Source organism: Achroia grisella, unplaced genomic scaffold (genome assembly GCF_030625045.1).
Source record: "Achroia grisella isolate CSIRO2021 unplaced genomic scaffold, CSIRO_AGI_Agris_v1 utg512, whole genome shotgun sequence".
Classification (NCBI taxonomy): Eukaryota; Metazoa; Arthropoda; class Insecta; order Lepidoptera; family Pyralidae; genus Achroia; species Achroia grisella.
In genome coordinates, this window is record NW_026712906.1 from 2355331 (window position 1) to 2369588 (window position 14258).

At 34.3% G+C, this 14258-nt stretch overlaps 1 protein-coding gene across 1 annotated transcript in view; it reads right to left on the minus strand.

Moving 5' to 3' along the window:
* LOC131846765 (hemicentin-2) overlaps window positions 1-14258 on the minus strand; it is a 92591-nt gene that overhangs the window by 6654 nt on the left and 71679 nt on the right. Inside the window, exons 3-8 of the mRNA XM_059196158.1 lie at window positions 9866-10015; window positions 9051-9234; window positions 7965-8159; window positions 5949-6143; window positions 5555-5626; window positions 4783-4903 (exon numbers count right to left, since the gene is read on the minus strand). Coding sequence (XP_059052141.1) covers window positions 4783-4903; window positions 5555-5626; window positions 5949-6143; window positions 7965-8159; window positions 9051-9234; window positions 9866-10015 — 917 coding nt within the window. The remainder of the gene's footprint in view (window positions 1-4782; window positions 4904-5554; window positions 5627-5948; window positions 6144-7964; window positions 8160-9050; window positions 9235-9865; window positions 10016-14258) is intronic.

Sequence of the window (14258 nt, forward strand, 5' to 3'; positions counted from 1 at the left end):
TGGTGACCGCTGCCCACTGCCTGTTACCTCCAACAAAATCAAAGTAACACGAAATGATATACAATCCAGGGGAAGGAGATTTTAGAAATCTCGATTAATAACTATTGCTAACAATGTATGTAAGTAGTGTCACGTTGACTTCCTCGCGGTTTCTCCTGGAAACCATCATGTTAAATTCCCGGCAAATTTGCCACGATGGGCTAACTGACCTAACCTCATACTCATCTTATCATCCTACACTGCTGCCCCGCCAGCGTATACTGTTAAAGCAGGTGTTGAGGGTGTTCGTGTTTTAGTTCTTATTTAAGTACCTACATATTATTAATAAAGCAGTTGTTATCCAGATCTCGTAGTTTCTATACACAACATGGTGACAGCGGTTTAAAAAATCAATTAAACTAATAATATTACGAATTGACTGTTTAGTTTAGTAATATTTCAGTAGTTAAAAGTGCTATTGATAACTATATATTATGGAACACGCGCGACCACCGTCGGAACTACGTCTGGAGGGCAGCTCCGTCAGCCGGGCTGACGCGTGGAAGAAATGGAAAATACAATTTAATTTGTTTTTGAAAGCATCGGGGGTGCATAAAGAGGAGGAATGTGTGCAGGCGAGCCTATTAATAAATTTGGTTGGACCCGAAGGTTTCGATGTTTACGAAACTTTTACTTTTAAAAGCGAAAAAGAAAAAGACGACGTCGCCATTTTGTTGAAAAAATTTGATGAGTATTTTGGAGTGAAACAGAATATAACTTTGGCAAGGTATAATTTTTTTATGCGAAACCAAGAGATCGGCGAGTCGATAAATCAATATGTGACAGCATTGAAATTGTTGAGTAAAAATTGTGACTTCAAAATATTAGAAGAGGAGCTCATTCGCGATCGCATAGTTTGCGGCATAAAAAACACGACGGTACGTGATCGTCTATTGAGAACCGAGGACTTGACATTAGAGAGAACAATAAACATATGCCAAGTGGATGAAATATCGAATGACAGCAGTCGCCTGTTGGAGTCTCGCGGCGGCGGCTCCGGGACGTTGCAAGTGGACGCGTTACGGCAGCGCGGCGGCGGCGCGTGGCGAGCGCGCGGCCCGCGCGGCGGCGGGCGGTCCGGCGGCGGGCGCCGGCCGGCGCTGCCGGTGCGGCTGAGCTCTGGCAGCGCGCCGTGTCTTAGGTGCGGAGGACGCTGTGCGGAACCGGGCTCGTGTCCCGCTACTACGGTTCAGTGTTATGTTTGTGAAAATTACGGTCATTTTGCTAGAATGTGCAAGTTAAAAAAAAGTGTTAAAAAAATGCACGAGATCGGTGTGGACGACGAGAAGTCTACGGACAGCGACTGTGAGCCATTTTTTGTTTCTTCTGTTTATAATATTAATGAAATTAACTCGTCTCACAACTGGTTCGAGATACTTCGAGGCGAGCATGGTTTTGAGAAGTTTAAATTGGATACGGGAGCAGATATAAATGTCTTATCCCTTAAACGTTATCTGTCACTAGGTTATGATATAAACAGTATTTGTACGGATTCAAATATTATACTCCAAGCATATGGAGGTAATTCGATTCCTATAAGGGGAACTTCAATTTTACAGTGGTGGTATAAGAATGTTCTCTATGAATTAAAATTCGCTATCGCTGATATCGATTGTCAAAGTGTGCTAGGATATGAATCGTGTGAAACCTTGGGGTTGATAAAGAGGATTCACAGCGTTACAATGTCTAATAATGAGGATTTATTCACTGGTTTAGGTTGTTTACCAGGAGAGTACCACATTGTCGTGGACAAATCAGTGGCGCCAGTGGTTTGTTCTACTCGCAAGGTCCCATTAGGATTGCGCGATAAGTTAGAGGAAGAACTAAATAGGATGATACATTTGGGTGTTATCAGGAAGGTAACACAGCCTACACCATGGGTGAACTCTTTAGTTATAGTAGCTAAAAAAAATGGTCAATTGCGTATATGTCTGGATCCGAGACCACTTAATAAAGCTATACAACGTTCACATTTTCAGTTACCAACAATACATGAATTGGCTACTAAATTGCACGGAGCTAGGTATTTCTCGGTTTTAGATGCTAATTCTGGATTTTGGTCTATCAAACTAGATAGTGAAAGTGCCGATTTGTGTACGTTCAGTACGCCGTTCGGGCGATATCAGTATTTGAGATTACCGTTTGGGTTAAATTGTGCGCCAGAAATATTTCACGCGAAAATAAAACAATTACTTGAAGGCTTAGAGGGGGTAGATTCATTTATTGACGATATAATTTGTTGGGGTAGAAATAAAGATGAACATGATAAACGATTAAAAGCGTTGTTTAGCAGGGCTCGCAAAATTAATTTAAAATTTAATAAAGAAAAATGTCGAATAGGCTTAAAAGAGGTAACTTATCTAGGTCATCTGTTTAATCAAGATGGAATGAAAACAGACCCAGAAAAAGTTAGAGCCATAATTAACATGTCTGAACCAACGGATAGAAAAAGCTTGGAACGATTTTTGGGGGCGGTGAACTATTTATCTAAATTTATACCTAATTATTCCGATCACGTTGTGCCATTGACTAGATTGTTGCGAAAAGACGTATTATGGACGTGGGAAATGAGTCATAAAAAAGTGTTTAGCAGGCTAAAACAATTGTTAAGTAACGCTCCCGTGTTAGCACTATACGACACTAACAGTACGGTAGTGATGTCTGTGGACGCGAGTAGCGTGGCCCTGGGCGCCGTTCTCATGCAGGGCGGCCGGCCGGTGGAGTACGCCTCGCGCACACTCACCGACACACAGGTTAGGTATGCACAAATTGAAAAGGAGTTACTGGCTATTGTTTTCGCATGTGAGAAATTTCACCAATATATTTATGGAAAACCACATATAGTCATTGAATCTGATCATAAACCTCTTGAGAGTATTTTTAAAAAGCCCCTGGATTCCATCCCAGCACGCTTGCAGCGTATGATGTTAAAATTACAGGGATATGATTTAATAGTTATCTATAAACCGGGAAAATATATGTATTTACCAGATACATTATCACGTGCGCCTCTTCCAGATTTGTATTCTGATAAAATTAGTGATTCAATATTATGTCAAGTTAAAATGATAATTAGTAATGTACCGATATCCCAAAATAAGTTTACTCTAATAAAACGCGAGACGAGTAAAGATAACATTTTAAAATTCTTAATTTCGTATATAAATCAAGGCTGGCCGGTTTATAAGGGTAATATAATAAATGAGTTGAAGTATTATTGGTCTATAAGAGACGAATTGTATTGCATAGATGGTGTTATATTTAAAAACAAACAAGTCTTAATTCCATGTTCGTTAAAAAATGAAATGTTAAAGCTTGTACACGAAGGACATTTGGGGATTGAGAGATGTAAAAGACGCGCACGTGAAGTACTATTTTGGCCAGGTATTACAAAAGATGTAGAAAGTTACGTTCGAAAATGTAAAGTTTGTCAGGAGAATTCAAACAAACCGTCGAAAGAACCATTGACTCCAATTACTGTTCCAAATTTGCCATGGAATAAAATCGGTACGGATATATTTGAGCACCGAAAAAAGTGTTATTTGGTCTTAGTGGATTATTTTTCAGGTTTCATAGAAGTTACACATTTAAAAGATTTGTCTTCGGTTTCAGTAATAGATTGCATGAAAGAAAATTTTGCTCGGTACGGCATTCCGGAAACGGTAATAAGTGACAATGGTCCACAGTTTTCGTGTCGTAACTTTAAACGATTTGCATCAGAATGGGGATTCAGTCATGTGACTTCATCACCTTATTACCCACAGGCTAATGGCAAGAGCGAAAGAGCCGTACAAACTCTTAAAAAAATGTTAACAAAAACAATAGACAGTAATGGCGACTTTTATTTAAATTTATTGAGTTACAGAAATACTCCCCGCGATAATAATTTGAATTCTTCTGCTCAACTGTTAATGGGTCGACGATTAAATTGTCGATTACCGGTTCATCCTGATTTATTAAAAGTGAATAACGATGTGGACCATAAAATAATTGTAAATAAACAAAAGAAAACCAAGCTATATTATGATCAACGATGTAAACAACTGCCTGAATTGAATGTCGGCGATGACGTCATTATGATAGAAAACAACGATAGGATCCGAGGTACGGTTATAGCACGGGCTAGGACACCGCGGTCTTATATTATAAAAAATAAAAAAGGTATTTACCGCCGCAATCGCCGACACTTAATTCAAAGTATGCCCAATAATAAATATGAGGAAACTATAGGGGAGGAATGTCCGTATCTATCGGCTAATGATGATGATGGTGATGAATTATATGTTCCCAATTGCAAAATTAGAGAGAGCGTTTACAAATCTTATTCACCGCCACGTACCCGCAGGCAGTTACCAAAATAATATTGCAGTTGTTAGTTTATTTTTATTTTATTTTTTGTATTTATCTAATGTTAACATAAATAATATGTAGTAATTGATTGTTATATCTATACTTGGTAAATTGTCTACTAACTAAATTAATAGTAATTCATTTTATTATTAGTATTGTAATTCATAGTTTGTATTATATACTTTAGTAATAGTATATTTTGCTTTTAAAAGGGAAAGATGTTGAGGGTGTTCGTGTTTTAGTTCTTATTTAAGTACCTACATATTATTAATAAAGCAGTTGTTATCCAGATCTCGTAGTTTCTATACACAACAGCAGGCAATAGTATCATTCCATTATAATTCCTTCAAAAACATAATAAATTTATGATGCTAATGATAATGTGCAACTTACTTGTGATACCACTGGTAACTTGGAGATGGGTTTCCCTCAGCTTTACACTCCAATGTGATTTGGGAGAACAAATTCGCTTCCACCACTGTATCTGGTCCCACCCACGTCACTCGTGGTGGATCTATAATTAAACCATAAGTAGATCCATAAATGAAGTAGTGTAAACTGTAATTTCATCTGATTTTGTTGAGCCATATGAAGTCCTTCCTCGTAATGCGACAATAATAATAACAGGACAGGACAATTCAGATTCAAATGTACTAGAAATCAAACCCGACCACCTAGTCCGTCAAAACAATCTATCTTCACGTCAGATTTCATTACAATTTGTGCATCCGAAACAGATATAGATTATATTTTATTTTAAAAAATAATCCAAATTATTTTTTTATATCTTTATGTACAAACCTGCAGACGAAGTCGTAGCTAATTGCTAGTTATAGATGAGTATTTATACTTTAATTAGAAGAATTTACGTTAAAATATATTTAAGAATTTCTATCAGTTGTTAGCAAACATAGTAAAAGTAGTGCTTGTTTGGGACTAGAATAGAATAGAATAGAAAATCATTTATTCAAATAAACTTAATTTAAGCACTTTTGAATCGTCAACATTTTTTTTAGATGTGCGCTATGTGAATTATTCAGGGTTATGTTTGTCTAGGAAAATTATACTCCTAGAAAATACAATATACAGTATGTTTCTGAAATAAATAATGTTGTATTTATTATGTACTAAATACAGTGATATTATCACTTTAAGATAAACTTACATTTGATATCAATCTCGATTTTCACAGAATCCGAAGTACCCAATGAATTTCTTGCTTGGCATCCATAGATTCCTGAAAAAAAGCTGGGTTAAATAAAAATATTCACAAAATTATACAACAATAATAATATTGATGCAACGAAAAGTGAAGAACATAAGATAATTTTTTTATATATTTTCTAGCAATACTAGCGTACCGCCTCGGCTTTGAACGAGTACAATTGTTGTAAAGATCTCTAATTTCTGTAACAACCCATTTTACGCTCAGATAATGTAACATTATACAAGAATCAAATTTTTAAAATGGTAAAAAAGTTAAGTATTTCCAACCTAAAAATAGTTTGTTAATATTACTTCAGATGTATGAATACATTTCTCAAATGCCTGCAATTTACCTGTATGATTCCTTGACACAGGAGCCAAGATGAGTTTCGGTCCATTAGTGGCTATGACCTGTCCGTTCCTGGTCCACCACACGTACGGCTTAGGGTTTCCATCAGCTCTGCACTCCAGGGTGAGAGCACTCGAGCCTTCTTCCAAGCTCGCCAACACGCTCGGATCGGCGCCATTTATAGAGACCACTGGAGCGACTGGAAGTTAAAAACATAGTTTTAGTATTTTATTAGATTTAGATGATGTATCGGCAAACAATTTTTCTAAAACTCAAATTTTCGATTCTCATTGGCCAGTATTTTTAGAAAACCTTTATTCTTTGATACCTAAGATTCAATTTACTATACCTAACAGCTTTTTTCTGCTAATCGTGCCATGCGTGTTATCGGCCGTCATATTACTTACTCTCCTTTTATGCATATCTTGTAGTCGGTCATTCTCTTCCTTAACATCCATCCAACTTTATTCTATTACATGTGAGTGTTAGCTATCTAGTCTAGTCGCTTTCATTTCCTTTATTAACAGATATTGTAGTTACCTAGCTAACGTTTACATTGATTTGATGACGTGGCGTATTATAATTTATCAAATGTAAAGGTAAATAAAGCTTTAGATTTGATAAATTATAATATTATTACAGATATTTAATATACACTGTTTAATATAGTTTTCCCAGAGGAACGGCCCTAATCCCAATCCATCTCAGTACATCGACTTCATTTTAGGGTCGTTGCTCTATGTATTGGGCACATAGTTATTTATCTCACAGAGATTCTTCGCGAATAGGTAAATAACAAGATAAATTATGTTTAGTGTCTGTGAAATTTGCCAGATTACCGATGGCTATCTAATTACTTTGACCCCGGTCTTTATTTACAAAACCGAGTTATGCTTCGTAGCTTAGTCAATATCGGACTTATAGAGAGGTACAAATGTATACTAGTTTATTACTAATGTATTAATAGGATAGTTTGGACGGGAAAAATAATTGGTAATGTGGACAGATGATCTTGCTGCTTGCAACGTACCATGTCAGGTTGACCTTCACGCGATTCCCCCTGAAAACCATCGTGATAACTTCTTGGTGAATTTATCACGATGGCCTAACTAACCTGACCTCATGCTCATCTTTTCATCTTCCACTGGTGCCCCGCTAGCGTAAACCGTTAGCGCAGGAGGATGCCATTCCATTATCATCCATAAAAAAAATACAATAGTTTGTTTACCTATTCACGACTACTATTATTGAATGTATCTTAACGAAACTTGATATGAAGATAGATTTCATAACGAAGATGAACACCTTATCATTTATGTCAAAAAAATACCTGAAAAGGAAAGAACTATGGGATATTTGGGCAGACAATTACGCAATTAACAGGTAGTCCAAAATAAGTAGAAGAAATAAGCTAAATAAATAATAATTTAGACCTAAATGGACGAAAGATCTGCTACCCGGATGCTAGTGGCAGATGATTAATCACAATATATAAGAATTAATCACGATAGTTTTCAGGAACAAGACTTAGTAAATATAAAAAAATATACAACAACAGATCTAGGAAAAATTTTTACGAGGTAAAGTTTGAACATTATTAAGGTTTCAATGCAGATTACTGATATATAACTTTCTATTGAGATTTTATATTACATTTATATTTGTATATTGAGCGAGCGGTATTTCACCAATAACTATATATATAATGTAATAAATGAATTTATTATGGATACCTTTGACATTCAGTTAGACTATAGACAAATAACATTAAAGACAAAATAACAATATTAATCTCTATTGGATAAAGTGTGTGTCAAATACATGGTAAAGTGTGTAATGTTTTTTTTATGGATATAATGTATTTACTATACATAATTAAAAAAATAATAATTGCACTATAAACAATCAGTGTGCGAAATTTCATACTTCGCACACTAATAGTTTATATAGGTCCGCAAAATTTTCGTAAAAAGGGATATAAAAATTTTACTTCACGTATTAATAAATAAATGTTACTTACATGTCACATCTAGCATAGTGTAAGAGTCTCGATAGTATGGCGCAGGGTACGAGGGGTGATGAGCTCGACACGCCAACTGGCGACCGTGGGCAGACCTAGTGGCACCCAGCTCGAGGACCGACCGCGCCGCCCAAACCCTCGGCCGCTCCACCTCTGATGCATTTGTCTGACTCCACGCTGTTAATCTTTCTTTTTCTGTAATTGTATTTTTTAAAATTTAAATTACATCTATTGAGATTACACTCTAAAGTAATATAAATATAGAAAAAAATATTTTAGAGTACAATGGAATTGGTATGTAATATTTTGTATACAAAAGTCTCATTGTATAGTATAAAACAACTTCGCTATCTGTCCGTCCCTATGTATGCTTAAATCTTTAAAACTACGCAACGGATTTTGAAGCTGTTTTTTTTAATAAATAGAGTGATTCTAGAGGAAGGTTTATATATATAATACATGTACACCCGTGCGAAGCCGGGGGAGTAGCTAGTCTAAAATAAAAGAAACATTGAAATCTTAAATTAAAAATATATACAAATAATTAGATGTGATAAACAATGTTTCTTCTATTACGTCTTACAATTGTTCACCGATTAAGGGTTGAGTTTCATTACACAATACATATTTTATTTTATATAGATATATAACACTTTATAAATACATATAACGCGACACAGAAAGATAAAATAAAATCAGAGATCTAAAGAGATCTACCTATCCTAAATTTATCAACACCGTTAAAGTAAAAGAGTAACTTAATACAAATTTCGAAATCCATTTAGTAAATATTTGTCGTTTTACCTACTCCACTTTAATATTTTATGAAATTACTACATTGATTTTTTACCCAATAGCTTCATCAAATTCATAAATTTCAATGCAAGTATTCAATAATTACATTTCGCTGACCGTAATGAACCAGTTGTCGAGCTGGCAGTATATTTAATAATTTTCAGAGTTTTTGTATACAAAACATTTTACACTATGCACTACATTAATTGACAAAACATCACAACTTGTGTCTGCTATGTTGACCAATAAGCATTTCCCTAACAACTAAAAACAGACAATAAAATATCTTACCTAAATACCACTCGATGTACGCAGGCGGGTTTCCATATCTAGCTTCACACACGACAGTAGCCCTGGAGCCGGCTGGTACTGTGATGTTTTGGCCCGGCATCACATGCGACCCATTGAAGAGTATTCTTGGTGATTGTGGAGGTACTCGGACTGCTAATGCCGCCGGAGGACTGGATAGAGCGTCCTGAAGGTACATTTGACAGACATAAGTTCTTGTTTTCTTATAATATTCTAAGTCAGAGTCGAAATCGATATTATAGCCGAAGACTAAAGGCAGTAATTTATTCATCTGTACATGCATATGAATATAAATACGGTACATACACCGAAATAACATTTTTTACAATTTTTGTCTGTCTGTCTGTTTGTTCCGGCTATTCTCTGAAATGGCTGGACCGATTTTGATGGGACTTTTTTTGGCAGGTAGCTGATGTAATAAGGAGTAATTTAGGCTACTTTTATTTTAGAAAAATAAAGTAAATTCCACGCGGATGAAGTCGCGGGAACAGCTAGTATAAAAATATGTTTTGTCAGTTATGCATAGTAATATATGATCACTATTGCTAGAAGTTCAGTTTAAATGGCTACTTCAGTCGAGAAGGAAGAAAGAAACACAATGAGGTTTTTTTTTAGGTTTTTCATTAAGTTCACATTGTATTCCTATTTTTTGAATTGCGAATGATTTGTAGGTAGTGTTGCAATCAGATATTTTTCCCTTCTTTCCCATCAAATTCTTTCTTATACGAGTAAGTATAATTAGTATATGAGTTCTTACAAATCTTTGTGTAAATGTAAACAAATTGTAAGCTACAAACCTGAACATCGTAGTTGCTAGCTGTGACCTGACACTGCCATTGTCCATCATCCAATTGCAGTGTCGCTGCGCGGACCCACAACGAGCAGTCACCTCCAACAGGACTATTTTCATTGGCCCACTCATATTTCCCGCGGTATATACCCACTGGCTGTAACAATAAACAAACAAAATGTTAAAAAACCAATTCATTTTTTTTCCAAGCAACACGCAAGTTTCTTGCTCATTCATTTTGTAATGAGACAGCTTTCCGAATGAGCGGTGCAACAAATAAGCGAGGACTATCCAAAAATACTCATATGTAAGTTCTTCTTCTCTGAGTATTTTCTATGTTTATTATCACTTTCTTTCATTCTTTCTTCATTTCAAATTCTTAAAAGATAAGTATTATTATAGTTATTCTCAAAAATTATCCGATAAAAAGCTAATTATGACCATTTTGAAGTAATATAACTTTATACTACAAATCGTACTTGACTTTTGGCTTTCGTCCAAAAATGCTCCAATCTATTAGCAAATACCTACTGCTATATTAAGATTAATACACGCTTGAGAGGAACGTTGATGGATCATTAGGGTTTATGCTAACGGTAATGACCTGTCTTTAGAGGGTGATAATTTATCCTAAACTAGAGGAAAATTGTCATTAAGTAAGGAAAAGAAAATCTCTTATATGTCTAATTAATGGCTTGCAAATAAATAAGCATTACGTTAAAAGATTGATTGTATTGAATCTGATATTAGATACTCATATATCACCGTGACCTTGCCATTACGTTTATTATTAATGATCGCATCACTAATGTAATTTTTTATTCTGTGGTGGGTACTCGTAAAGCTATTTTGTTTTTTATTTGAAACCAAATAGGACAAGGAAGTTGTAGCTTGGTAATTAAAATACATCGATATTGATATAGGTATGCCGGCGACGTAGGTATTTATTATATGTTCGCATAGACAAATTTTATATGAATAACTAGTGGGCCACCCCGGTTTCACTCGGGTGCGTACTTACTTTATTGACGTATATATAGATTACATAGCCTCTGAGTTTATTACACGGGAATAATGTACATTTTGAAAGTATTTTTTTAATAGGCGCGGTGATTCATGACTTTTCCCATGACAAATTTCCATCCAAGCCAAGTAAGTAAAATATTGGAATATTCTACGTTTCAAATGGTATCGGACTTTACTTTTCTTATAAGAAAATGCACTAATCTGTTTTATGCAATATTAGTTTTAGGTAAAAACCAGTCACTATATGTATTTATTTGCAAAGTACATCGAACAACAATAAATTAAAATAAAATTTATAGGACAGCATTTTAGGATATACTGTATTGTAGCGTATATATATGAACGTATTGACTAAATATTTAATTCAAATATTGTGTATGTGATTGGATAGAAACGAAAATTGATCTAACTATATTCTCAGCTGTACAAGATAAGGTAAAACTTTATAAACATACACATAGTGTTATAAATTGGAAACCCAGGTAACTTTGATGTAATATATTTACTTTAAACTAATACTCTACGATGAGCATATAAATTTTGTGTAAGTTGTTAATAAGTTAAACTAGATTTATCGGCCTTTCAAAGAAATCACTCTGTTGATATATAAAAATCACATTAAAATGCAACCAGTGATTTTCGAGATTATCGTGAGCCATAGACAAATGTAGCGGGAAATTTTGTTTTATCGCGAAAGTTCGTAAGTATGGAGGTTTTTTACTCTTACATGCAAAAACTACTAAACGGTTTTTGATGAAACTTTACAGTAATATAGCTTATGCTTCAGAATAACACATATATTTTTTATTGAATTTTATATATTGAAATTTAACGTGGGTAAAACCGCGGGTAAAGCTAGTATATATATATATTATATTAGCTAATATATATATAAACACCTCTTTGGGCACTTTGTTGATCACGCCACAACCTAAACATTTGCCGATTCCACCTTTTGCACTGAATAACTTGACTCCTATCGCGTATATCTCAGGCGGGGTGGCAACGTCGCATTCTATTTTGCGATGTGGCCATATATATTCGTCGATAGTACGATATACTCGACACATTTTTTACTAATAATTCGTGCATGACTGGCTCCGAACGGCTAAATTTTTGGTATACACAAAGACTTTTTGGCTCTGAATATATTTCAAAAATCAATTAATTATGTTGATCACTTTATATACTCGTCCTTACTGCGATACTTATTTTCATCCGAATATATATAGATACCGTAACGGTCTATCAATTATGAATTTATTAATTTACTAATCTAGATATTTTATATTCGCAATGCTCCATACATAGTAACTCCACCGTTGCAGGGGGGAGGACCGTACACCGCACCCCGCGCACACAAACAAATTAGATATTTTTTGAATACACAAAGACTTTTTGGCTCTGTATATATATTTCAAAAATCAATTAATTGTGTTGATCACTTTATATACTGGTCCTTACTGCGATACTTATTTTAATCCGAATATATAGATACCGTAACGGTCTATCAATTATGAATTTATTAATTTATTAATCTAGATATTTTATATTCGCAATGCTCCATACATGCAAGCTCCAGCAACGGTGGAGGCAGGGGGGAGCACCGTACACCGCACCCCGCGCACACAAACAAATTAGAATAAATTAAATTCATAAGATTATTTATATATTTCGACTGCCTCGGTGGTCACACCGCTTTACATCCGATGGTCGCGGGTTCGATTTCCCGCACGGTGCAAACATATGTACTCATCGGTCATCGATTGATTTCATCGGTCTGGGTGTTTTATATGTATATTATATATGTATTTACAAGATAAAAATATCTATTTATATCAGTTCAGTATCAGTCTGTGTTAATTGTCCAGCGCTATTTATTATATTTTTATAAACGGTTATCTTTTTCCATCGCACCGCTCGCTATCGACAGTGAATTCATAGAAATGTCACTCTAAAAACAAAAATAGTTTTGTATTTCAAATACTAAATGCAAAATAGGTATTTTCAAAATACTTTTTCAAAATAAAGTACCTTTTGAATTTTTGTCCAAACCTCAGATATTTTATTTATTTTACATAGGTATATCAATCATTACATAGTGTAGTATAAAACAAAGTCGATGTCGCATCTAACAGTACATAAATAAAGAAAGAAGACTTTTTGGCTCTGATACCGTAACGGTCTATCAATTATGAATTTATTATACCTAATCTAGATATTTTATATTCGCAATGCTACATACATTGTAATATCCGCCTCCATTCATTGTAACGGTGGAGGGACTAAATAGTTGAATAAAACTGAATAAGCAGTTGCTCCACTCTATAGGTATGCGTCGTCGTCGTATGCTGTTCATTTTTTCACTCGTTTTGGCGCCAAGAGAGGGTCACATAGTCGTGGTCAAGTTAAGAACTTATAATTTAATTTTGATGACAATAGATACAAGTAAAAAGTAGGTACAATATTAATGTACGTAAGTACTGTACTTAAAAATATTTATTCTTTATTGTACATTTGAAAAACTTAACACTTAAGGACTTGTACATATACACGTACATACTGCCATTTTCTCTTAAAGACATCCAGAGAAGCACTATTTATCAAATACGCGGGGTGCACCGACCTTTGACCTTATAACAGCTGATTCGCGCGTAACGAATTACATTGCTACTTACATTACTATTTTATAGTGGATATTTCACTATAAAATATTATTATTTCTTTAGATTATGACATTGTAGCATAGTTTACATGATTTTAAGGGAAACATACGATAAAAAAAATTCCCGTAAAATGTAAAAGATAAAAAATGGTTATTGTTGGTTATCCTTGAGAGATAGACATATACCATCACGGACTTTTTTGTTGACCTTATTTTGATACATCTCAAAGCACTAGACAATACGCATTTTCATTAAACAGTATTGTATTTTTTTTATTTATTTAACTTTAATGCACAAAAAAATTTGTACATGTGGCGGACTTAATATCTTGCCGCGTTATTTACCAGGCAACCATGAGTGGTGCAGCGAAAGATTATTGGCGGTGCACTAATATAAATAAGAAATGTCAAAAAAAGATATATAAATACAAAGCAAAATATACTTTTCTATAAAAAAATAACAATATACATACATAAATATATAACCCATAAATGTATAAATAAATACATAATGACCCGATAATCAAATTATAAGTACAGTCTCAAATTGAAAGTAAGAAAAACAGAAAATATAGAGAGAACTATAGGGATATAACAAAAAGATGTTAAAAAAGGAGAAGGACAGTAAAAAAGTTACAAATTTAAATAATATTCCCGCAATTTCTGTTTAAATGAATTTATTACATTATTATATATATTAGGCATACGA